Source organism: Gavia stellata, chromosome 3, assembly GCF_030936135.1.
Source record: "Gavia stellata isolate bGavSte3 chromosome 3, bGavSte3.hap2, whole genome shotgun sequence".
Classification (NCBI taxonomy): domain Eukaryota; kingdom Metazoa; phylum Chordata; class Aves; order Gaviiformes; family Gaviidae; genus Gavia; species Gavia stellata.
In genome coordinates, this window is record NC_082596.1 from 43079674 (window position 1) to 43107027 (window position 27354).

At 41.2% G+C, this 27354-nt stretch overlaps 1 protein-coding gene across 2 annotated transcripts in view; it reads right to left on the reverse strand.

Annotated features, from left to right (window-relative positions):
• Positions 1–24514, reverse strand: part of LYN (LYN proto-oncogene, Src family tyrosine kinase) — a 51293-nt gene extending 26779 nt beyond the window's left edge. The window contains exons 1-6 of one of the 2 annotated variants that reach the window (XM_059815474.1): positions 24446–24514; positions 2975–3111; positions 1687–1735; positions 1489–1594; positions 1040–1138; positions 827–930 (exon numbers count right to left, since the gene is read on the reverse strand). In XM_059815474.1, the coding sequence (XP_059671457.1) occupies positions 827–930; positions 1040–1138; positions 1489–1594; positions 1687–1735; positions 2975–3106 (490 nt within the window). In that variant the 5' untranslated portion in view covers positions 3107–3111; positions 24446–24514. The remainder of the gene's footprint in view (positions 1–826; positions 931–1039; positions 1139–1488; positions 1595–1686; positions 1736–2974; positions 3112–24445) is intronic. The other variant, XM_059815473.1, reaches the window with a different exon arrangement.
• Between the last annotated feature and the right edge of the window lie 2840 nt (positions 24515–27354).

Sequence of the window (27354 nt, forward strand, 5' to 3'; positions counted from 1 at the left end):
ATATTTTAGGGGTACTTTGCCTTACTACCAGCAGCCTGTGTTGAATTTAGGAGTCTTCATCTGAGAGCTCAGAAACAGCGATATGGGCCCATTACAGAGAGCTACCTAACCAAGAACCTGCGGTGTTAGGGCCAGAAAAACTACCCTGTGGAGAGGATAGACATATGATCTGCTGAAGGGATTCATGTATCTTCCTCTGGAGGATGGAGCGTTAGAGTATCCAGCTGGAGCATCCAGTCATGTCAGAGTCCAGAAGCTGGGGCAGAATCTCCTATGCTCTTCTCAAAGTCCCAGCTGAAGAGTCTGGAGACTTCACTAAGATTTTCAGTACAAAGACTTCTGTCTATAGCAGAAATCTTTATCAAAAAGCTTTTTGAAAAAAATCACACTGCAGTGCAGAAGTGTAAACCCTCATCCTGCACTAACTACCTTTTAAAACTTGTAGTGATGGATACAGATGCAGTAATGGAAGACTATAAAAGGCAGCATCTACTATTTACAGTGAAAAGTATCATTCAATAAAGGAATCACAAATGTTAGGAAAGGAAAAGATCTCTCCATACATTTCTGCTTCTTGTCAGTGTAATCACATACACACATGCTCCCCCCGGCATCTCAACTTTGGGTGTTAACCCGTAACTCTCTTCTCTCTTTTCCTGGTGATTTTCTCCTCCTTCTCACTCCTACATAACTGCAGAAAATTCACACAATAGGTCACACTGGGACTACTCCACACTCAGTGCCACTTGATGCCAATTTTTGTGAAGACAGACTGTATGTTTTTAACTCTACTATCAATTCCAAAGTAACCCACCCCAAAGCCTACCTTTTAATGTTTCACTTTCCCTGATAAGGAAAGCTCCAGGACTATTTCCAGGAGCCAGGAGTTGTCTTTCAGCATCTTTTCGGGTTATATCTTTGAAGAACCATCTGAAAAACATTTCAAAGAGTTGGAACCCTTTCTTTCCCTCACCCACAAAGGATACACCGCCAAGGTGAAGAAGTAGTTTGCCAGTATTTAGAGCCTGGGAGAACTTACTCTTCTGTTTCCAAGGTGTTTACTTTTGCTACGTAGTTGCTGGGAATGAAACCTTCCTTCCTTGTCGTGAGAGATTTTGCTCTCCACCATTCTCCTAGCCTGAAAAACAGAAACAACAGTAGTATTCACAGCAAAGGAAAATTCTAAGGTGTTATTTGGGTTCTACTGTGCTGAGAGCTTTGCCCGTGTGGGAGAGTGAAGAAGCATCTTTCCTCTGAGCTCAAGCCCCCTGAGAAGCCATTGGCTCCGTCGGATCAATGTTTGGTTGCTGCTACCAAGGGCAGCTGTCAGGTCCTACCAACAGCTCCACATGCATTTGTATTTTCACATATAAGGGAGCTCTCTTACCATTAATACCCTCATGCTATGAGTAGGATATCAAAAAATTATAAAGGGAATTAGATGAGTCCAAAGAAAAGCTACAATACAATCAGTACTGTCATACTTACTCCTCAATAACTTTCAATTTTTCTCCTTTTTTGAACGACAAGTCATCTTCATGAATGCCATCATAGGGATACAAAGCTACCACGATGACTCCATGCTCCTCTGTTTCTACAAAGGTAGAAAGCCAAAGGCATGTTTGCATTAGTTTGCAGGCTGACATGGGCACAGCACACAGCAGTAAGATTCCTACAAAAACGTACCTTCACTGACAAACCTCTGTCCTGGTAAAAGCTGGGCTTCTGGATTTGCCTACAATAAAATATGTCCTTAATTAAGCAGTTTTAGGTCTTTGTGACAATCTTGCATTACAACTACATATTATTCAGTTGCTTTGCTATCATCTTATATGTCTTAAAATAAAAGGAAGTGTTCCAATCTTTTCCCACCATTCTTCAAAAGCAAATTACAACTTAAAAATATAGTAAGTCCCCACTAGATTTTGAATTGAGCAGCTCAGACCTCGGGAAGGTGCAACACAAGCTGTAGGGAGGAAGGTCACAGTTTTGTGACTTCTGCTGAAGAGGTTTTATGCAGGGTACTTTAACAGGACAGTTATTAACATCTAGCTGTCATGCTAAAGAACTACTAGCACGGTTATGCTGCTAAGATTGTGCAAGAAAAAAAAAGAGTAATAAAAAAAAAAAAGAAAGAATGGTAGTTTGTGATGTGTGTACGTTGACCGAGAGCATGCCGAGTCCACCGTGTCAGCTGGTGAGAGGGGAGAGAAGGGTGTCATTCACACCCGCAGAGAGCACGGCCCCTGAATAAGTGCAGTCAGGAAATACGGTTTGCTCAGCACGGTAGAGAGGGTGGGGAAAAAAGGTACCAGTCAATCTGCAAAACAGCAAATCTACTTGGTACCTGACGGGATTCCCCTTCCCAGCACCCTTCCTTTCTAATGCCAGGCAGCACACATGGAACTGCCGTTAGCTTGTTCCTCCTGCAGCACAGCGCTGCTCCCTTCACCACCGCACCCTCCGCTCCCCTCCTGTCCTTACCTACGCACCTCATGCAAAGTCGAGTCGTGGCCTTCCGTGAGTAAAAGGAAAGTTGACTAGAGCTGGTAAAGAATCACCCGTGATTACCTCAGCCTTTTTGAATAGAATAATCAACACGTGGATCCCATAGCTATGAAAAACCCAACGCTGATGCTTTTAAAAACGGTTCTGAACTGCTTCAGGTTTTCTAAAGTCACCTAGCATTCTTCTACAGATGCAGCTATATCTAGATCAAGTGTTGCCAAGGATTACTGTTTTCATGCAGAAAACTATGACAAACATAAAGTAATTAAGTAACAAACCACCAATTTTTATTTTTTATTTCTTTAAGTACTTATTCATTGAGGGTGAACTGCACAACACTAAAGCCCAATCGTGGACTAATGAACATTTGAATTTCTTCACGCATGTGCTTTGGGTTGAAATTTAAGCTATGCCAGTCATGCTTTGATCTTGCTACTGGAATTCTCCCCTGAGACTATCTACTTACTGGCCTTTGCTGTTTATTGGACGTTGGATCCCTCACATAAATAGTTCGTTCAGTTTTACGTACTGGTTGATTCTTCAAATCTAGCCCATCTCCATGCAGATTCTCTTTCCTTTTTGATTTTATACATCCCATATTTCCTGTTGGAATAAAAAAGGTATTAAACAAAAAACATTATGCCATAAACCAAGCTGTTTCCCATGCAATCATCTGGGCTACACAGCAAAAACGTGTTTCCTTTTCATAGACAATAGTTCACGGGGAGAGCAACCAAAGGTTAGGAACACACACTGAAAGCTCTTTTCTGCTGCAAAGGACAGAAATGACTTCTTGTCTCAATCCACAGATGAAGTTATTATTTCAAAACAGTTATTTACCATTTCAACATTTTCAGATCTATCATTTTTTCTCCCCAGTCTCCCCCTTTCTGAAACCCCTTACATCTTTCTGATACTTCTGTGTATATCAGAATAGATATAAGAAAAATATAATTACTGCAGTGACAACTTATTTCTATATGTTTTAGAGAAAAGGCTGCTTTGGAAGATGTAGGAAAAAATTCCAGTCCAAATGATGAGAACTGCAGCTGGAGCTAGCAAGGCCTATATCTCCCCACTTCATTTTGCCAGTCTAACAGGGAGCTCAGTTAGATTCAAATCCCCGTCTCACATGAGGCTGATGACTTGTGCAGTCCCAGCTCCACAGCAGATACGCTGCTACTGTGACCTTCAGTAATGAATCTCCGTGTTCAATCAGGCCTGTTACAGCAGTCTAAAATAGCCGATGTGTGTATCAGTGACGGCAAATCACCACACAAGTATTCCTTCTTCAACACAATTTAGAAGGATAATCCTTCTCTCAGGATGTGCATCCGTGCTAAATCAGATGAGATACAGCTGTTAGCATCTACATGACTGGAACCTGACTGCTAATCCCATGATGTAATTACATAGTACTTCAGCAAGCACATATACAACATTATCTCTATATTCCTCCCTCAGAGAAGAGTAATTATACTTACTCTTCAAAGAATCCACTATGAATGCTTTTCAAACCTCTTCTTCCTTCCTCTCTCCATCCTTTCAGGTCAGTGCTCTAACGCTAGGTTCACAGTCACATTTCCCCTTGCAGGCACACACTCTCACTCCCCCCCTGCCCTAATTAATCTTTAAAGCCAGTTCTTTGAAGAACAATGTGAAACCTAAAATAAGAGCTCAGTGCATATACAGGCTCAAGTAAACCAGCACTGACAAAAACACAGCTGGAGAAGCTAAAGCAGATTGTAACACCCTATACTCCATCTCACGTTTACCTTCATCTCTAGGACAGAAAAGGTCATCACAGTAAACAGTTAAAGTAGTAGAGGTGTCCCACTTGCAGACAGAAGTGTTTCAGTGGGATGGCACCTTACACGCCTGACCCTTGTAGGTAGGAGAATTAGCCAGATTGGTCTGGGTCCATATTAAGACTTGTACTTTTGTAATAATACTGATAAAAACCATAATCTTAACTGACTATCATGCTAAACCAAGGCCACAAGCACTCCCACGTGGCAGCTCTCAACTTCCCACATCGCCTTCATTTAATCTCCCATCCTGCCGTTGAGGAAGCACCATATCATGACAGATGCGCTGTCCTATCCATGGGCCGAACGTTTTCTTCTAAACATGAGAGGAGGATGCCTCCTGTCCTACCATTTCTGCAAATTATCTGTCACCTATTGCCAACAAATCTTGGGTGTCCATAAAATTTCAGCAGTGATGCACTGACCTGTGATACTAGTTTAAAAGCAGCATGAGAACACATTGCTCACCTTCTCATCTTCTCTTAAAATAAAAATAAAAGGAATCATGCAGAAAATCAATAGGCACTGACCAGGCATCATTAATCCCTTAGAGGCAGAGAATACAGTTTCCTCTTCTTGTGTGTCAACATTTCAGTGTTCCCGTCCTCGTTTGAAGGCACTGGGGGGCACCTTCAAGCAGGATCTTCCCTTAGAAGCAAACATCTTTAATGCTTAATTTTAGTTTGTGAAAACACCCATTGGGAGATTTTTTCCAAATTCTCAGCTCTACATGAGTTGCATACTAGTTGTTTTGAAATACTGAGAAGGATTTTTTTTTTTTTAATTTTATTTATTTATAACTGTGGATATATAGATGACACTTGTTCTGTAGTTAATGGTTCATAGGAAATTTCTGTACACCCACAGGCAGGCTGGTGTTTGCACACTCACCCTAGACATCAGGAAGCCCAGTGTTTAATTACCTGCTGTATCTGCAAGATCGGGTATTTAGCCACCTAAGTGGTAACCTTTTTGCTCTTGGATAATTCTGCTTCTACAGAACAAACAGCTGAAGTGGAGGACATAAGGTAATTTGATCTAAGTTGTCAGCCAAAATCCCTTTCCCTATTGCTGTAAGAAAGCTGAAGATATCTTCAGAGACTGCAGCTTGTCCACTGCCGGTGTAAACTCAGAGAAAAGCATTTTTACTGAGATTTTTTTTCTGCAGCTTAAAGCACGTGAACAGCTGTAACTTAAGCCTGCTGTGAGGCTGTGCTGGTAAGCTCAAGGTTAGCATTTGTTCATGACAGTAACAACAACAGATCAGTAATGCCAATGTGCAGGTGCTCTGTAATCCCACAGAAGTCTACTCGGTGTCGGGTGAAATCACACAAATACAGTACGCGAGATAACACATGTGATGGCACCAAACAAAGAGAAGATCCTGACCCTCATCATGAAGCACTGGTTTTTGGTTTTTTCCTAATGGAGATGAAAGCCCGTGGTCCTCACAGGACTTAGGTACGTCTACATTAGCAAGTAGCCCCAACAGTTGGTGCTGAAGCCCATACCTGCTTCAAGGCGGGTTTTTGCCCCGTTCACTCCAGTGTAGCCCCCAGGACCGAACACTCAGTAGGAGCAAGACCATAGCAAGGGTTTACCTAAAGGTAAGCCCAGCACTGCATTTTCCTAAAGCAGTCCCGTTCTTGCACTCCAACTCTGCTCCACAACATGAACTACAGCCTAGCAAGTAGGGGCAACCGCTTCAGGAGCGGGATCCCGATCTAACTAAAATGCTAATGTAGACACATCCTGAGACTTTTAGCTTCTTTATAAAACAAGCCTCTTAGATCATGCAAAAGAAACATATGAAAAATATGCAATAACATAAAATGAATGTTTAGCACATAATATATATCAATATAGTTAAGTATATGATAGATAATTTAACATTTAATTTTCTGACCTTATGTTATTTCTAAACAACCATAGGCAGACAATGGAGACAAAGCATAAACAAAGTTGAAAAATAGTTTTTAAGTAGTAGAAAGTAGATCAATGAGCACATGTTCTTTTGATACTGTGAAACGAAAGATTTTTGAACTCTTCAAAGGACACAAGATCTTCTGTTTCTGTACACGCTAGCCCTCTAAAGCTGTGTGCACTGGGTTCCGGACTGCACATTTAAAATTCCGTAAGATCAGGCCTATGCCCAAAGCAAACGTAACTGTCTTGGTTTCAAAAGCTTCTGCTCAGTGACTGCTCAGTTCACCTGCAATGCCAGATATATTTGTTTCCAGAATGGTATTATACATTTTTACAGAAATCTGATCCGGATCTTTCCCAGGACTTTGAGAGTGGTATCAAAGTAAAGATTCATAGGGCCAAGATAAACAGCAGGCACTGACGGGAGAGTTTCAATCAATACACATTGTAATGGATTTCAAAATACAAAATGCTATGTCATTACCAAAGTTAACTTCACAAACGTTGACCCTAGCAAATTACCCATGCAAAAAAGAAGCTTTGAAATACAAAATGTGTAGGAAGTGTACATCTTTCTTAGTTTACGCAGTAGTCGTAAGGAATATCTGCAGAGGGGAAGTTCATTCATGCATAAATAAAATATTTCACTCAGTGTAAAATGTTTATCTGGATAGCTCTCTGTTGCTGTATCACAAGGAGCATCAAGGAAGCATTTTGTGCAGATACAAAGAGAAAGAGAATATGGTAAGCAAAGAGCAATCCAGAGAATGTAGCATCATGACAAACAAAACTATATTATTGTTCGTCAGAGATAAAAATAATTTAGACATCAGAGGAAATGCTGTCAGTCCCTACTCAGATGTTTCCCATTCCAACAGTTTTACAATAGAGGAGACACTACTTGTCATTTATTGTCCTGTCCACAACTCTAGACATGAAAGATAAACATTTAATTAAAAGAAAATCTATATAACTTAGCTGCTAACTTTTATAAACAGATATCTAAAAAAGTAACAGCTTCTCTTTTAACAAAGAGCATATTGTATTTCATGGCTAAAAGGTAAAGACAGGTACTTGAGTTAACATCTGCAGCACAGTGACAAGGATCTAAGTTCAGGCACCTGTCGAAAAGCCACAGGAATATACATAAAAACCATCACACAGAGCATCTGCAGCAGGTTGTTGCACAGACACTGATTTTGATGTCTACAGAGGCATTTGCCTTGAATTTTCCCTCTGAATCCCCTATTCCATCTGCTACAGCAGTACTTGGGTCTTAATTCCAAAATGGATTGAGGGGTGAGGGTCAGAAACTAGTGCAACATTTTTCCAGGGTTAAAAGCTGCTGTCTATCCCCAAAATACAATTGCTTTATCTGCCTTTTGCTACATCACTAGCAGAGTAATGTGTCTAAAGCCACAATACTTCCTACTGCAAGCAGTCAAGGTTTGTGTGACCATCATCTGTCCATCCACCATCAGCAGCATTTGAGGTTTCATTTCCTCCCATGCTTATCCTTTGCATCATCTACAAAGCCAATCTCACTTTTTGTTTTGTTCATGGTCACAACTATTCTCCTCTTGTGATCCTGTTACACACAATGTCTACAGTGCACATTTCCTAAAAACCCACCTGACATGTCTGGGCTTTTCTTGAACGAAGTCACGTCTTCACGAAAATGATTGTCAAATCCTCATAGATTTTTCAATAGCTTAGAGCAGTTTTATTTTAATCTTTGCAGAAAATGCAAACTTTTAAAAAATTACTAAAATAGATTATACTTTGGCTTTTCCAATAATAAAGTAACTTTTAAAATAATTAGAACTACAACAATTGCTATATTTATATTTTAATGGATATATACATGTGTATTTTAACAGGTACATAAATAAAACAAATTTGTATTCAATTACAGGTTTATAAGCAGTAAACTCTTCATTTAAGCCACAAGATTTCTTATGCATATATATATATATAAAAAAATGTTCCTTAGAGAGACAGTGCCTTAAGAAGTGTAAAGAAAAAAAAATTTAAAAAAATCAAGACCCCCAAATTATTCTGAGTCTTGAATGTTGCTCTATATTTAAGCTTCTGAATCAAAGAACAAGAAGCAATTGTTTACACCTATCTATAAAAAACCCAACTGGTTTTAAACCTGGACTTTTACAGCAACTTAGAGAGCAGAGGGGTAAATAATTTTATTTTTTAACACATCATTCAAAAATTGAAAAGAATATCTTTTCCCTCCTCCGTTTGAGATGTTTCATTCTGGCATTTAATGCCAGCTGGTTTGTTGCTACTTCACAAGTTATAAAGCCAGAGGTAACACAGTGATGCCTTCATCAGGTCTCATGAATAATCGAGAACATGAGACTTCTCTGCATTACCCTCAAGGTCAAGGCAGAAGTGTCTCAAAAAACAAACAAACTCGGAGTGATCAACTTAGATCTAAAACTGCCGGGGAGGAAGAATCTGCTCAAGGACACAAACACCTCCTTTCTCAGTACCCCATCCAACTTTCTACATCACTTCAATCAACTGCTCAAGTTTTCCATTCCGTGAAAAAAAAAAAATGGGAAAAATCTTAAATTTAAGGAATTTCTTTATCTTAACCTCTATTGCTGACTTCCACTCTATGTTGATCTGCTTCCACATCATCTGTGGTACCTGAGTGTTGCAATGATCTTCTATACCTCTGTTACTGGGACTATGAGGAGGACCATCTCTGAGGGGCCTGAGAAATCTGGATTCATTTCTGACCCATCATCACATGGTGCAGAATGGCAAAGCAGCCTCCAAGGAACACAGAGGAGGAGTTTAATTTGAGGTGGTAGAGCTCAGCAAAGCCTCATCAGTACTGCCCTATACATATTTGTGCCAGTGAAGAAGTGCTACTAGACCAGAGTGAGAACAAGAGTGACAAAAATAAATTACCTGTGGTTGGGAGTAATGTGAAAGAATTAAACTGGAGAGCAACTGAACAGAAGTGGACTCCTACTCCTTGCCCGTCTCAAAAATTATCCGTTTGGGTTTTGCTCAGCCTTGTTCTAATACTTGCAATTCATCACATATATAAAAAAATATTAAAAATATGTATATATATTTAATAATATAATACATATAATAATATATATACACACACATATTTAAATTTTACTGTAAGCCCTGACTGCCTGGTAACTTTCATCAGACTAGAATCTTGCAAACACAGAAATCCTGGGTCAGCTTTCATCTTGTTTCACTTCCTACATCTTGTTTTTGAACTGGAGACCAACTAGGGGAACTTAAGCAGTTTGTTCCCTTGCCTTTCTGCTGAAATGGTTATGTATGTCTCAGTCATTCCTCACCTCATGTATTTTAATTTCTTTTTTAATTTAGCTTATTTCTATAGGTCCAGATAACATCATCTCTATGCCTCCCAAACTGAATTTATCCCTTATATGATACACACATATGTGGGCATATATACGTATACACACATGGGCACAAATATACACACATGGGCACAAATCACCATGTGCTGCCTGCAATGCGTATAAAAAGGAGCATGGATAGCCTAAATCTACTCAGTGTTTATCTATGATAGACTTGCCCAGTGTAGACTCCCGTTGTTCCTGTGATGTGAGAAGCAGTAGTCCAGCTGACAGCATTTTTAAAAAAGGAGAAAATTGGGGGAATTCTTTAGCTGCTTCCATCTTTTTTGGGAAAAGGTGAGACAAACCTAAAATAATATTTTGACATATGTATCTATACAAACAGGCAAAGAAGAGAAACAAGTTAATCCCCAGTGTAACCATCAAAACCCAAATATTACTATAGTGGAAAAGTATGCAACGAGCATGTTATCGTGAGATTTCCTCAAACTTATTCTCATTTAAGTCAAACCCTCAAATTTTCCAAGGGTGCACGTCTATCAGAGCAAGATAACAGAGCTATCTAGTTTATCACCATGATTAGAGCACAGGACTAAAAATTACTTTCTGGGAAAGGCAGACCTGTTCTGAGCTGCACAATTGCATCGTACAAGCTCAGAAGCGAGTTTGCCATGATCCATTTTTTGAGAGGTTAATGGGTGGTGGTGGGGAAGAACAAGACATTATTGCTGAAAAGTTTCAGGACCTCACTCCGCTTAGCTTAGAAGCTGTCTTGTAATTCCCAGTCTTAAGCATGTTTTGAGGACAATAAAGGCATTTAGCCTTTCATCCTCTCGGGCTACTAGGGAGAAGTCACATCTCTTTCAGGTTATCCTAGAAGCCCTTCTCTCCACATCTGTTTCGGTTTTAACTCATCCCTCTAAAGGGCAGGAGGCTGGAGTCGGTCAGACGTTCCAAGATGATTTTCAGCAATGCCTTACAGCAAATAGTATTAGTATTTCTTCCACCTACAGAAATATGTCACCCAATAAATTCTAGAAATTAATTTATTATTTTCACAATTTCATCACACTAGCCTTTTATAATCATCTTGCGAGCCGTTAAGACGTCCAAGTTTGTCTCATTTTTCATAATGACAAACTGTTGTCACAGCAGACTTTCATATGTCCAGTGGCATGACCTTACACCCTGATATTAAATTTCTCCCCATTATTTTGCCAGACCATTCTTTCTGCATGATATTCTCAGCCACCTGTGTGTTTCTAATGCCTCCTAATATCACAAGGGCACTCCTTTTTTTTCATTGCAAATGAAAGTATTAAAAAAAAAAAGTCTCAAGGTAATGCTAATCTAACATTAGGCAACAGAAAGCGGTCTTGCCAAGAGCTTGGGGAAGCGCAGCAGACAGGCACCACAACCCCGTTCAGCTTCTTTCACAATTCCTTCCTTGGCAATTGTGACCAAGACAAATTCTACTTTGTCTGTGCTATCTCAGATTATTTTTTCTGGTTTTCCTATATCGGTTACAGGAAGTAACACCCTATCACCTTCATGCTCTCCAACACTTGCATTCCTACTACAGTTATAGATCTGTCACGTTTCTGCTTCCTCTGCAACATTCAGTTTTAAGCCCTGCACCAGTATTTCTGCTTCTCCTCTTCAGAGCCCACATTCCCAACATTAGCGCACAAATATCTCAGTCCAACTAAACCAATCTGGGTTGGCAGAAACCTTTCTTCAGCTCGTTACCAAGCTGACTACTGTTCTCATTGACATTCTCAACACCCATTCTTCTACCCTTTGGTGTTGTTTTCCTTTCCCACATTGGCCTGCATATTGAAATCAGGGGTAGGACTCTGCAACATTCATAACTCAAGACCACTTCCTAATTTAAACATTTTTTAAATCAAAAGGCAAGTTAGAACAGGGAAAAAAGGTGTGCTGCCATCTGACTATAGTGGAAGCGGACTGTGTATTACATCATACAGCAAAAATCCCCCAAAAGCTGACATAAGTACAGGGAACTTCTGGTGAGATAAAATACCTGGAGTTGCTGTATTGATGTGTTTCTGGGAAAGGCAGACCTGTCCTGACCAGCACTATTGCATTGTACAAGGAAAAACCTTTTCTCCTATACCACCTCCATTTTTAATTTTTTTTTTTTTTTTTACTTACTAGACCAGGCATTTTAGCTATGCAATAACCAACATTAATTAACACATTGCTATACTAAATGGAAAATAGGTGACTTAAGTTATCACATCTCAAACTTCCAAGTATGAAGTGATCCAATACAGTTATACAGAAATCAGGTGTGGTAGGGCGAGGTTTGAGGATTATGTACTTTCCTCCGCAGCCTTTGAAATAGAAGCGCTTTGGTAAATCTAACTGTATCAGTTCAGGTAAACAGTTATCTATATACAAATGATAGTAATCCACAGTCCAACCTTCACCTGTCTTGCCTTTTACTCTCTGGGGAGAGGGTAAGTTTATTCAGTGCTCAGCTAAATAATACATGATCTTTGTTGGAACTCATACATGACATATATAATAAATACCATCATAGTTGATGACATGAAAGGTAGCTCTAACAGGTATGGGGGGCCTTGACCAAGAAAGAAGCATCTTCTATTTTTCTACAAATCCACCACAGTTTTTGCCTAGATTTGTCAAAAGCTTGATTTCATGCAGGAAATTTGGCAGTGGTAAAAAAGAAAAAAAAAAAAAAATCAAAAAGAAACACTGAAAATAACTAATGTCATTGTGGTAGTATAATAATGTTATAATGCTTGCAAAAAGATTAAAATAATATTCTGAAACAAAACATTACATTGAAATGAAGCGGAATTTCATTTATACAAGCTACTGATCTTTGTTTATTCAACCGAAGAAAAACACCAAAACACAAGAAAGTTAATCCACACAAGATTGTAATTTTGTTACCATTGCATGATAGACTTTACATATTATGAAAATGTTCCAGATTCATGTAGTCAGTGTTTTTGGCACTAATTTTAAACCAAGTCTTACATTAAGCTAACATCTGTTTTCTGACCTTATAATACTCACTTCATTTTATTACAATCATTTGCCTCAACTGCATCCTCCAGAATTTTGAATCAATATCAACAATGAATTAATTCACTTTGCCAGCCCTCAGGCAACCACATCTTCCATTTCCTCAACTTTTTTTCTACTGTGCTATATCTTTTGAAGATAGGGGAAAAGGTCAAATAACATCTTAATTTGACATAACAGAATAAATACTTCTATCAAATTCTTCAAAAGGATCATATGAAATGGAACAGAGAAAAACTGTACCAACATGTTAACCAACTTAAAGGGAAGGTTCCCAAAATACTTTACAGACTTCAATGTCATGCAAACTGTAAGTAAAAGTGTCATTTTCTTTACTGGTAAAAAACCTCAGTAATGACTAACAGCAGCTCCATATAACCAGCTCTCCATTTCCAGATGAAAATTTGGCCAAACCACTACATTGAAGAGGACTGACATTTTTCCTAAGTATTAGGAAGTGTCCCACTCCAGCTAGCAAACCCTAAGGACTATGTCTACATTCCAAGCTGAGTGTATCTATGACTCACAATTTTTTTCAGCTTTAAATTGATGACTTTGGCCAATAATGGCAATGTGCTAAAGTTTCAGTAGTCTAATAATTGCCCTGAGCTTTATAGATGTCCACATCTGCCAGTAGTATAAGGATCATTCTCGCCTCCCTTTTTAATGACTAGAGCAGTCACTGTGGCATAGGAAAATGAGAAACTACCCATAAAAATGACAAGGTGTTGGATTGAGGTCCGGGAGTAGCCCAAATGATGTCATCCTCATAACAAGTGACACAAAGGAAGGGCAGAAGGACAAGCTTCACTCAGTTTCTTTGGAGAACACAGATCTGGGACCTATCCTTCTTCAGTCCCAACAGTACTTACCTAGCTCCTCACTCTCCCCTTCTTCACACACACACTTTGCCTCCCAAAACAAGGTGTAGTTGAGAGGCATGCAACAAGGGTTTCTACATCCGTCCAAAAGGCCTAGTTCATACACGCGGTGGCTTTACTCAGGTCTTGATTTCAATGTACCCATCAATGTACTTGAAACCAAAAGCACAGCCACACAAACAAATTACACTGAGTAACAAGTGGCCCTGCATGAGCTGTTCTGCGGTACCCAACATCTGCATTTACTACGCGATACATGAAAGAGAAATCAGACTTAGCTTCTCCCTGTTTCACCGAGCCTTGGAAGACAACATCGGACAAGGTGAGCAGCTTGCTAACATTTAGTGAGTTTGGAGAAAATTAAGGTGTCTTTTTAATATCATCACCAGGATGTACCCCAACTAGCTCTTCAACTGAAATTTGTCACTCTGTCTGCCCCCTCCAGAAGGTGCATAGGAAGGTATATTTGCAGGTAGCAGCTGATACCTGAAACCTTCATCTCATTCAAGTAAGGCAGCCTAATGCTCAACCTCCACATGCCCGAGCGAATGTATTGACAGGACATTTGTTAGGGAGAATCATTAATAGCTACTATGACAAAGGGGAGAAAATGGTTATTTATGAACGTGGCCTTCAACTAGTTAAAGATGTTTTTGGCAATAGAGTCTTTTGCAGATGTAATCTCTTGCTTTGAGATGTACCTATAATTCAAACCCATTGCTATACTGTAAATAGAGCTCAAAGATCATGAAATTATCACAACATGTCAATGAAAACATGATGGAGGACAGCAAATTCACAGCCAACAAGCCCTGATGAAGGTTTTGAGGGTGGCCTCATAGAAAGTATACCACTTCTCCTTTGGGTTTATCTTCTGCTTTCGGTGTGTTTAATAAAAGGGGGAAAAGGGGAGCAGATCATTAGTGCATATTAGCTTTTGTTCTCTCAAATTCAGGTAACCATATCCCCATAGAATATATCAATTATTATAAACCTCACCTGGTTTTATGCATTCTACAATCCACTTTCAACATGCATTAAGATAGTTATGACTAAATTAGTGCAGAATGACTTCTGTGTCAATGGATCCTAACTCTGTACAAGCCTGATCATTTTGTAACTCATATTACTTTGCACCACACTGCATTTACCATACTGCTCCGTTGGTCAGAGTTCATCTGCTGTCACGTCCATGTTTAAATGTTGATACGTACTCATGCCCAAACTTGCAAATTAACATAGCATCATATTGTGCCTTGGGCACCTGTCTAAAGCACTGCGTTTCACAAAAGAAAAACAGATTTTTTTTTTCACCCTCTTCAAATGCCAGCACATAGTTCAGTTGCAAAAAAAGAGATACTTCTCCACCAGACTATTTTGTGTTTCATTAGCTGTACACCATTAGATATACACAGAGGAACCCTCCTGAAACACAGCCCATTGTACTGGGGTATGTACTATGGATTTAAAAATGAACTCTAAGCTCAGATGAAAGTTTGGGGTTAAATCATTCATGCTGATGTGGGCTAACACTCTTACTCAGGCTCCAGTTCCTCCTGGAAGTTTGCAAACTTTGGACAAGTTTTCTTAAGTCGCAAGAGGAAGTTGCAAGAGTTCTCGAAAAAAATCAGACCGTGTCGAATCAGGTGTCAGTAAATTACACTAGCAGAAATGAAGCTGTGCACTATTTAGTCTTTCAATGGATACTAGAAAAACATCCAGCACTAACTATGTAAGTATTCCTGTGAGGAACCACCTCATCTTGCCCTCACTGATGTAAGTAGCAGATCCTCCCTTAACTTCAAGGGTGTAAGTTGTACTCCAGGTTCTGGCACTTCACGGAGTTCTATTTATAACTCCTTTATTTTACGTAGTTTTCAACTGTGTCAATTATATTCTTTTGAGGTCGTGAATCTAAAACAGGCATGTTCCAGTTGATTTCTCAGCCAGTTTAGTAAACTGTTCTAAGCAACTGTTGCAATTTGGGATGCATGCGGGGGCACCAAAGAATATTGTCTGAACCAACAGTTCGCTGCAAGTATGATTAACTAGAACTAAAAGAGCTATATGATGAGCAATTTTTGGAGGTTTTTAGATGAAGTGCTTGAGACCAGGGTTTTTTGAATAGATATGAGTACACTCTGCATAAGCCTACCGAACATATCCTGAAGGACTGCAAATTGCCACTGATTCAGGTCTGAAAGCCTGGCACGCAAAGACAGAAGCACACTTTAACTAAAGTCTTGTGAAACTACATGCTTAAACCGGGGTGACAGTAACAGTGTAAAAGGAAATACGTTACTGAATGAACACGGAGTAAGAATTCACATCCAAGTTTCTAAGCATGCTTTTCACATTTGTTGCACACATAAGCATGAATGAGAAGTTTCTCTAAAGTTAACCAAAATGAAAAATATTTCACATTCTTTCAATTGTCAGAGGAGTGAGAGTGGGAATCTGGAAAGTCTCTTTCAAGGAGGGTTCTGAATTGCTGGTGTGATGGTTCACTTGATTGCTCCTGCTTCAAACGTTCTAAGGAAGGACTGGAGACCTTGGATTTTAAACACATGTATGTCTTTGCAGATGATCTTTCTCAAGGGCAAGAACGAACACAGTGTTCTCCAAATCACTGGGACAGCAGCTATGCAAGAATATTAACTTGATCAAAGTTCTTTTGTATTTGAGAGAAGTTACTCTACACTAAATAGAAGTTCTGAGTGAAGGACTGACTTGAAGAAGCATGTTGCATTTGCTCAATATGTTAATTTATTTCATTTTCAGAAACCAATTAATACTTTGACTGCTGCTGCTATTTTGACTAAGCCTTGACATTTCTTGTTTTCTCTCTCTCAAAACAACCAACATTGCTGTATTCACAATGTATCATTACTGCACTGCACAGCATTTAGTATTTTCTGTTGTTTCTAGTCCTGCTTAATGGTCAAGAGCCTTGCAACTGATAACAGATAAAGACCTAGCAGTTACAACCACAGCCAGTTCCACTGAACCAGGTTCTGATACTGTGACTGCACACAACTTGCAGGAGGTCTACAGACTTTGAAAGACTCAGGCCAGGACTTTCTAAACAAACTGCAGGACATGGATCTTAAAGAGTAGGACAGCACGCATGATAATTTTGGCAGATTTAGACTCACAGTAAACTGGAGGTCCATGACAAGAATTTTTTTCACATTCATACCGCAGACTGCAAGAATTTCACAGAACTATTATTACAACCATACTGGCTGCTCATTAAAGTTTATAACCTATGTAACTTCAAAAATCAAATATATAGCTCATAGGCAGGCCACGTGATTACACGGTACCTAACAAAAACTTCTTAGACTGTGCACATGCCCCATTGTTTGTATGTGACTTCAGCACTCACAGCCCATGCAGCTAACTTTCCAAGCAAGAACTAAGAATAAATCACTGTTCATGATGGTTACCCGAGTTTGTTTCAGGAGAACTGTAATAAGTCCACAATGAACTTGCATTTAAATACCATAGAATTAAGCATTGTGTAAAGAAGATGCTTTAAAAACCAGTGAGGCTGCTTCATTGCTGGACGCACACGGGAAGTTTTCAGGACAACACAAACCATATGCGAAAAGGTATAAGAGAGGAGGCTGAACTCCCTGAGAAGTCAGAATTGGTATTGATGGTGAGAAATAAGTGAAGAGGGAAGACTGCAGAAGCAGAGAGAGAAAAGGAGAGAAACCAATCAAACAAGCATGCAAAGGCTGATAACTAATGGGGTAGAGACAATTACAGTTCCTAGGAAAGCACATTTTCTCAATCAGTATGACAAGATGCAGAACACGCAATAAACATCACTGAAACTGTATTCTGTGCTCAAAGGAAAAATTACTTTCCTGTGTCATATCATATCAAGCATCCTGATATTTTTGCTTTTATTGCAGGAGCAAGGAAAAGGACTTTTGACCCATCTAAACCTAGCAGGAGAAGACTGCCAAGGTACATAGTCAAATACATTACAGAAGAGAATACTGTTCTGACCTCTGATTCAAATAAGCTATTCAAATGCTGAATTTTGCGTTTTCTGACACTTGTCTCCAATGCCCTCAGACCTGCTTAAATGCTCCACTGAGAGCAGAAACATCTCACCTGAAGCACCTTTCTCCCACTTTTTCACTCCACCGGCCAAATCTCTTTTCTGCTGGTGCTGGCTCTGCTGAAGTAGATTCTTCAAAACTTGCACTGCTCAAAGCTATATTTCTTAAGTTTCACTTTCTGTGGGGACAGAGAGTATGGGGCATGTTGACACGGAGGAACACAGCACGGAAATCCTGGAAACAAGAGCTGTTGCCTTAGCACCACATCCCCACAACACCAAGCCTTGGTTTCTTCTTCACAGGCCAGCACACATGGCAGTAAGTCCACGCTCTGCTTCACTGAACCAGGTGGATTTACAAGGAGGGTCAATGTTGGCTCAAAAACCTTTTACATGTGCCACTACGCACCACAGAAAAACATCCTGCATACAAGGGAAATAAAACTTGACCGGAAAAGGCCGAAGCAATATTGCAGAATGGCAGACAAAGGGGTAGCAGGCAATCCATGCCGACCATTTTCAGAATAGAAACTAACCTGTTTCAAGTTAGGTTGAGGTCACCATTTTAAATCAGATGTGGTGAACAGTGGTAGTTGGCTCTAAAGATAGATTACACCTACACATAATACATACTCTAGATAGAAAAGTCTTGCTGGCCATCTAGAGAAGTACAAAGCTGCCTTTCAAGGAGGCACAGGCTTCTTAAAACACTGTAAAGACCACGTCAGTACTGCCAGGTTGGTACTCCATTGGACTTCACACCTCTTCAAGAGGCTGGGGGTACATAATTCTGGGTGCACATTCCCAGATAAGGTAGCACAAATAGATTACAAATGATAATTAAATTATGAAAGGTGCTGAGGCTTATTTTTCTGGAAGAGGAAAAAGAAAAGTTACTGCACAGAGATCTAAATCAAGAGATGAAATAAACAGCTTATACCACTGACAGTACTGAAGACAAAGCTGGAGAGAAAGAAACAACAGAGTGATGTCGGGGAAATAAAAGAATGATGGGAGACGAAAAAAGGAAATAGCGGTAGGAAGGGAGTACTGCTACAGCAGGATAAAGACTGAAACATGGCTTTTTCCAGGAAATTGGGGAGAAAAAGCCCCAAACAAACAGCCCAATATTACTAATGAAGACATTTGAAGCAGTGCGGCTCTAAGACTTTTTCAGACACACTGGTAAGTGTCATGGCAGAGGGATGGGAACTGCTACCAAGGAAATTTAGTGGGAGATTTTCAGAAGAGGCAAGCTCTCCTGGTCAGCCCTAGTGGGAGTAGTGCTGTCCCTCACCTGCCTAGCAGAAACCATCAATCAGGCCATCTACACCCCAAGAGAAACGGGCTTAGCATTCCCCTCAGTATGGCCCGGTGCTTATCCACCGGTGCCAGGACAGCCGCTGCAATCTCTCGCAGCTGGTGCTGGAAATCAGTGACAGAGCAAAGACCTTGCAAGACAGAAAAAGGAAGACAAAGTGCCACACCAGCAATACAGCAAGAGAGTTGCTTAAAAGGCAAGTTTTCCTACACCCCTCACAGGCTGCAATGCTTCTCTCTAGCCTTCGCATAGTTTAGCAGACCTTTTGCAATGGTAGGTCTGTAGTTACAGAAATGTGCTTTGAATCCCATTTGCGTGCTCTGCTATGCCATAACGGCACATTCAAATGACTCTTGCAATGTACTTTGAACAAGTTGAACCCAGAACATCCAACATAGGATTTCCTCTTTCTCCTGCCCATCCCCTTCCTGTGTGTTTACCAAAACTTTCACTTCCTCAGTGGCGCTGACACCAGCTCTGGCCATCACTTAACCCTGTTCTCCAGCTCCCATCCGCTGACACCTGAATCACAGCTACCCTAGGGCATTCAGCACTTACTGAAGGGTTTTAGAAATCCCACCAAGACACATGGTAAGGCTGGGGTTGCCCTGGAGAAAATCATTTTCTGTCCACTAGATCTAATGAACGTAAGCCTCACGATGCTGGCAAGGGACACTCAAGCAGGCAATTTCAATAAATGCAATAGATGCTCTACTATCCAGAACTTTTCCTACTGAGTTGATACTCCTGGGAAATATTTTCTTTGTCTGAATAAAGGAAAACTTAAGTCATAGGTCACACCTACTGATTTATAAACAAGTTATCATTATGTAGGAATTCACTCAAACATACTTTTTACCTTTTAATTTTGTTCTAAGCCCCTAGTACAGTCGTACATGGAAAGAACAAACCTGCTTGGCATCCAAATACACTTCTGCAGTAACTCCTGTAATACCATATTGTTTCAGTTTATGCCCAAGAAAAAGCTTGAGTAAGATTTCACTAAAAAATTGATCAAACAGGTTTCTATACACCTATCTGCACAAACTAATGAAGGAAACATGAGAAGCAAAGCAATATATGACAGATGCCACATCAGAAAACCCACTTAACAGACTACATTTTTGTTGACGAACTTCCTGAGACGGCTTTCTGTTAAACCAACAAAGGAGTAGTTAAGAACACATCCCAGAGGGAGTCCATGCTCTCCAAACTTTTATCACGTCCAGGCTTTCAGTAGCTGTCTAAAATACAGAAAACAGCAGAAAACGCCATTCCAGAAGAGTAGCTGCATCCTGTACTCCAACCCCTGTGGTGAGCTATCACATTTTCCAGTATAAGATTGCATAATTTGCTATTACAGGCACTTTCAAGAAATGGCTTGGTCACAAGAACGTGCACAGTAAAAAGCAGGCCTTTTCAAATTAAAGTAGCAAATTCTACAACACATCAACCACAATTTAGACAGGAAGAAGTAGCCTCACGTTACATGCAGCAGAGACCATAGAGGAAGAAGGACACACTGTTCAGACTGTTTATCGTTTTAGTCCTTTGAACTGAAGGAGTAAGATAGTATGCTGTGCAAACACAGGAACCAATTGTAGATACTTAAGATGCCAGCATTTTGAAAAAGATAGACTATGCTGACCTAAGAGATGCAAATACTGGCCTGAATGGTGCTAGTCTACCCTTTTTCCCCCAGAGAAATGAGAACTACCCATTCCCCCCTGCGCCTTTCCCTGGTCTCCTCCTCCTTCTGTCCCCAGCAAAGCGTTACTGTCAAAATACCGTCTCTCGTCTGATGTTTTGCTGACAAAAATAACTAATCTATTTACCTCTATGAGTACTTTCTTAGGGCATGCAACAAATACGAGTATCTCATAAATATTTCCTCATGCTTCCAACACAATATGAATTCTGCCTTTGCATTTTGTTCCATAAACCCACATTTTCAGGAAAGATGCTGAACACCACCGTGAATGATTCAGTCTCGGAAATTACAGCATTTAATGACAATGTCAACAGGAAATGTATTTGAATCAGGCAAAAATAAATACGAAAGCACAGGCCTTTCCATCCTTCCCTGAAGGACAATTAAGTTTAAACTAGGAACAGTCACACTAAGGACAGTTACATTGTATTTGCCTTTTATTAGTAGAAGCTCATTTCTTTGAGAAGGTACCGTTACTGTTTACAGTATGGCAGTCTCCTTCTCCTTGTATGCTTCACTAAAGACTGTTTTCATACCAATGTAATTTTACATTTTTTATCTACATAGTTTCCTGTGGCATGGCTCGACAAGTCTGGAAGTCTTTCTCTCTATAGCATCTCTAGCACTCCTACACTCTCATGAAAGAGGGGACACACATAAATGGGAGAAATAGGAGTAGGAATATGATCAGCAGGAGAAAAATTCTAATTCTCAGCTGGGTAACTGGTTCTTCTACAGAATGAAGCTGTTCTTCTTAGAGATAGAAATCCTCTGGGGTAAAAAACCAATAAATACTACTTAGCAGAGTCACGCGTTTTGGTGTAATTATTTACACACCCGGCTCCACAGCTTCGGAAGGAAGTATCACCTACTGCACACAAAGCTCACACAACCCTTGGGATCCCTGGCCAGTGGATTCTCCTCCCATCCCTTGCATCAGCACGTGACAGTTCACTTCCTCCAGGGACCACTGGTGCTGCAGAAATACACCTCTGTGTACAGCCATGCTACTAGAGCAGAGTGCTAGTAATCCTAGTCTACATCTAATGCCCACCCCATGCCTTTATTTATTTATTCGTCATCTGCTTGTTTTCTGTGTTCATTCAGTTTTGCAAAGGGCTCCCTGAACCCCAAGAGTAAAACTGGCTCTACAGTTCCCTGGACACAAGAAATAAAGTCAGTCAGTCACTCAGAATATCCACATATGGAAAGGAGGAAAGACCTCACCCCATCCCCAGATCACCTAGACCTTTGAGAAAAATAAAAATTGGTTCATGGTCAACACGTTTCCATCCAAAAACCTCGAAGATGCCCATAAAGAGTCCAAATAACATTCCAAGTATAGAGAGAAAAACGTCTCCTTTTTGTAACAGAAATGGAATCACATCTGAGATTAAATGCTGCAGTTCTTAAACTTTCCTGAATAGCTACAGAGAGGTCAAATGCTGCTTTCTGATGTGCAGCACAAAAAGGGCCAGATGTAGCATCTCTGTTCTCATGAGCCACACCACTGAAGATCAGCTACTAAGCTGAGCCAGGAAAACCTCGGCCCTTTTTCGTTGCCCGTTTTAGGAACTGCTTCCCACAACACTTGCTGTTCTGTGATGCCATTTATCTTAGAAGAGCCAACAAGGCCATAGGAAGATAGCTCACTTCAATTACATAGATAAAATGGGGGAGAAAAAGTATTATGAAAGTTACTTACACATTCATAAATACTTACATATTCATAAATACATGCAAGAAAGAATTTCACATTTATAGAAACTCTCTTGAAAGGGTAACATTAAAACCCAGAATATTAAACATCTTAAAGGCAATGCGGTTTAACTTTGTATGCGAACGCTTTATAATTCGTTGCATTGTCAGAGTCATTGTGCAACTCCACTGGTCAAGGAACTTATAAGGAAAGACCTAAGCCTTACTTTGTCGTCTCTACATTTATATAGGAAAAAACCCCTTATTTACTCAAAAAAACTACAGGAGAAAAGCAGAGTAACTTCAAGTCAGCCAGCTACTTTATAAACAAAGATGATCGTTCTACACCATTATGGTTAAAAAAAAATCTCAACAGCACACAACTAAAATAGATCTTTATGTTATTAAATCAAGAATTCTTTTCTAACTAGTCGGTAGCTCACAAAGCTGAAATGGAGACAGAAAAAAGTTATAAACCTCAGAAGAGATCCATAGAATGAGACATCTGTTGATCTCAGAGTTCATTAATTTCAATCCTTGCCCAAGGTTTCATAATGTCCTGTTAACAGCATTTAACTTATTTCTAGCCTGTTGCTACTTTTTTTTCTCTCATCCATACTTTTGGTGTTGTTGATGACACCTATTATAAAGATACAAAGTCCCAACACATAAAAGGTTAGGTAACACCTACTCTGCATTCAATACTGGGTTGGAAACAATTCACACAAACACAATTTGGCTATCCCTTTGGTAAAACTGAGCTACATTTTCCCAACATAGCTTTGCAATTTCCCAACAAAAACCTTCCTCTTTTTTTTTTTAGTAAGTCCTTAGTGATACTACAATGAGTGCAGCCTTATCTACCTGGCACTCATACTTTACAGACACTTGCAACTAACATTAAGATTTCTAAATTACAAAAGTCTTCCAGGTACTTTATGGGATCAAGCTATAAAATGTAATTTCTAATTTGTATTACGATGAGCTAAAATACGTTAAGATTGGTCAGAATGTTTCTTTTTTTCAAAGGTGGGAATGAAAGGCAATAGATAGGTTATTGATTTGGGGTTTCAGATGAAACAACAGAGTAAGAACTCAACCTTTGTGCTCCCTCTCCACAGTAATACGATCTGGCTAAACAAGTTTTAAGTGTTAATCTCTTTGGTCTTTGGTGCTGACAGAGGGGAGCGAAGCAGCAAGATGAGTTCTTGCAAACCCATTCACTGCAAACACACAAGAGAAACAATTTCAACAGAAGCTCTTAACTGCTTTACTGAAGGTACGGCATCAACTAGGGAGACCTGGCTTGACTTTCAGATCCTAAATTAAAACTGGAATGAGAAAACCCCTCCAGACCATTCCTTAGGCATACTGTACCATTACAATAGTAGTCAGCAAGAAACACCATGCACCAAACATCACAATACCGTTTTCTCATCTTTCTTTCAAGCTAAAGCACATTCGAACACACAATTAAGTAGAAGCGGCTTGAACTTGGAAGACGCTCCAGGAATTACTCTCCTAGAAAGAAAGCGGTGTAAGGAAGAATACCCAGAAGCCACAACGCCTCTCCTAAGTCAAGGCTATCGCCTGGGCTCGAAACCCCAACTGCAGACTTTGGTCAGCTAACTTTACGTGCTTTCCGGCACGAACCAGCCAGAAGGCACCCGAGCCCCCAAGACCATAGCAGAAGCCGGGCAAAGCGGCAAGAGGTAAATCATGCTTTTGAGAATGATTATTTTTTTTTTCAAATGCCGTATTTCCTTTAAGTCCCCCTCCAGTCCTACCGGGAAGGTCAGGCGGCAGCAGCACCTCCTCCGGGAGGCAGAAGCGAGGGCAAGCCGCCCCGGAAAGTACCTTGTACCCGCCGTGCCGTGCCGTGCCGTGCCGTGCCGCGGGTGTGGGGAGGGGCGGGCACGGAGGCAGCCCGGCCGCTGCCCACCCCGCTCCCGCCCGGTGCGCCCCCGTGGGAGAAGCCGGGAGAGCTGGGGCTGCCTCCCCCCGCCGCCGGCCGCTCCCGGCGCCGCTGCCGCCGCCCGGCGGGGCGACGGGCGCAGGCACTTACTTTCCCGGGTGCGAAAGTTGAGCGGCAGCGAGCGAACTCCACGGTTACCGCCGGGGCGGCGAGAGGGGTGTCCCGGGGGCGGCGGGGCTGGCCTCGGTGTGCGTGCGCTGCGGGGCGCGGCGCTGCTGCCCCGCCGGCCGGGAGAGGGGGGCAGCCGGCGGAGGAACCTCGCACGGCCGCCGGCGGTTGGCTCGCAGCCGCTGGCCTTACTTCCTGGTGCCGGGTTAGATTTGCATGCGGGGCTGCGAGGGGAGCGCGGGCGAGAGCGGGAGAGGCTGCCGGCGGGGAGCGGGCGGCTGCTGCCGGCGGGGAGCGGGCGGCTGCTGCCGCCGGCCCCCGCGGCTGCGGGCGGGAGGCGCGGCTCCTCCGGCTGAACCACGGCAGGCTGAGCGGAGGGAGGCTGCGGCGGGGACGAGGTGGGGCAGGAGCCGTGGAGGGGGTGCAGGGGCTGTGCCTCTGCCGGGCTGCCTCAGGGCCGGCGGAGCTGCTGCGCTCGAGGAGTGAGTGCCCCCGTGCCCCGGAGCAAACTTCATGAGGCGAACTGGCCTCCGTTAGAAGTTGTAACGGAATAAAACCGTGTTAGCCTGAGGGGGAAAACAGAAGAGGCTGTCTTGGTCCACCAACAGCCTTAAACCCATCATGAACGTCTCCAAAGCTCAACTGTAGCAACGCCTAAGGTCCATTGGAGGCTGGGTTGGAAGAAAACAAAGAGCAAGTAAGATTGTCTTTTAATTTTTTTGTTGATTTTTTTTTTAAAGGATTTTTTACTAGCCTGTTGAAAAGCGAAATAAGATCTCATAGGTCAGCAAAACAGGAAATATGAATGTGTGGACATGACACCCAGAGGATGCAGCTGAAAAGCTCTACGAGAACTGGAGTCCGGGTGTCGTATGTGTGCTGCCAGACCACCTGGATGAGTTCGGGTCATGGAGATTTCAAAGGCAGAATTTAAAAAACAAACAAACAAACAAAAAAAAGACATTTAAGCTTTCCAGGTAAAGTGTTGAAGACAGTGAAACAAGTTTGGGAAACAGTCAGAGTGGTACAAGATGCTGAAAGGTATCTCTGTACCCTTTCTTGAAGTCCACCAACAAGGCTGAATAACTGTGAGTTGGAGCAGAGTGAGGAGCTGGCGAGGACTTCCAGCAGACCATCCAAATAGCTGGAAATGGCTCAATGCAGCTCACACCCTATGGGTTTAAGAGAAGAACCTGATTCATGTCAGTAGGACTTACAGATCTTTGGCACTGATGTAAAGGTCTGCCACACATGGTCACCTGCAACTGGCACGATCGCTTCACTGTAGTAGGAGCTGCAGTCCTGTCTCAAGGCTGTGGCTCCAGCACACGGGCCACTACCTTGATCCCGCAGAAGACTCAGTCCGTAGAAGCAGTCAGACCATAATCTGCCACATTTCTAAATCAGTCCCAGATGTCCCTGGGCATCTGTAGAGCTCTGAAAAGCAGAGGGCAATAGTTGCTTGTCTTCTTTGAATTACATCATCAATGATTCAAATAATGCAATGTAGATGCAGATGTATAAGACCAGCCTCTAAAAATATTGTAGGGTAAGACAGTAAGGAATTCCTTCAAGATCTATTAATAAAAAGTTGGTAAATATTTTCTCCCTTCCCCAACTTATTTAAAGGTGTTTAAAAAGAAGGAAAAAAGACCACAAAACAACCTTCTCCCCTATGAAAAGTTTATACAAAAAGGAAACATCTGATTTAATTTACATTGTCTTTGGGTTTGGGGATTCTTTTTCTGTCAGAAATTTGGATTCCAAAAGTTTATGCAAAATGAGCAATTTCAGTATGGACGTGCTAACACAGAGGGTCAAGAGAATGTACTGGTAATGCCTCATGTTTGCACTTTCCTCTATAGCATAAGTACCTCCATCTTGTGTCTTTCTCCTGGAAGAGGAGAAATGGTGCACAGATCCCACATCTGTCTTGGCCTTCCTCCTTTCCTTCCTATTTCTTCTTTCCCTTATCAAGTATTCCAGCGGGTTTAGAATTCTCCTATCAAAGCATTAGTGTAAATAAACCAAAATTTAGTTTTATAAATGCATAATAGAGTCTAGCAGTCTGGTAAAATACAATCTTACCTATAATGTAAATAATTTGGAACAATAAAAAAGTGCTGAATTACCCTTAACAGGCTGCTGTGCAACATTAGATTGAGAAGGCATAGCACAAACTCACCAGTTCTGCCCCGAAAGAACTAATACGAAGAAGGGTTGGAGTAGAATAAATACACTGTGCTTTACAAGAAGAAAAAACAAAGACAGGTTGTTAGTATCATTTGAAATAAGTCATGGTTTTGTGCATCCTCGTTCCCACTGTTAAGAGGAATATGTACAAAATCTACCTTAGAAAGCGTAAGCAGGAAGGGAACTCTCTCGCTCATTATATATTCACCAAGAGGGAAAAAAAAAGCTGGTTCCAGCCTCCCTGTGTCTCTGGATCTGCTGTTAGTCACATGTTTTAAACGTCTTCGTGTATAGATCAAGAAAGAAAGTAGAAGCCTGTCACTGAAGTGGAGGTCCTTGTACGAAGGACTGTGAGCCATATTAGCCAGCTAGCATTCATGCTCAGCTATTGATTTTCCGCTTTGGGCCTACTTGACTCCCAGACTACGTCTCTACTGCTGAATTAAGCATGGCTGCAAGACAGTGCTCCAGTACCGAGGAGTCCATGCCCATGCTGTTAAATTCTCTTGGCATCCAGAACATGGGGACTACACCAAACTGGTGTTGGAGTAGTCCCTGGCCCAGGTTAACTTCCAGATCAGCTCTGGAAATTTTACGAGTGGTAAGTGGCCTGGGATCAATCTAGTAATTTGTCAGCAGACTCAGAAGAATGTCCAGGAAAGTTTCCTTGGGCACCATTAATTACTGGCCTATACGTA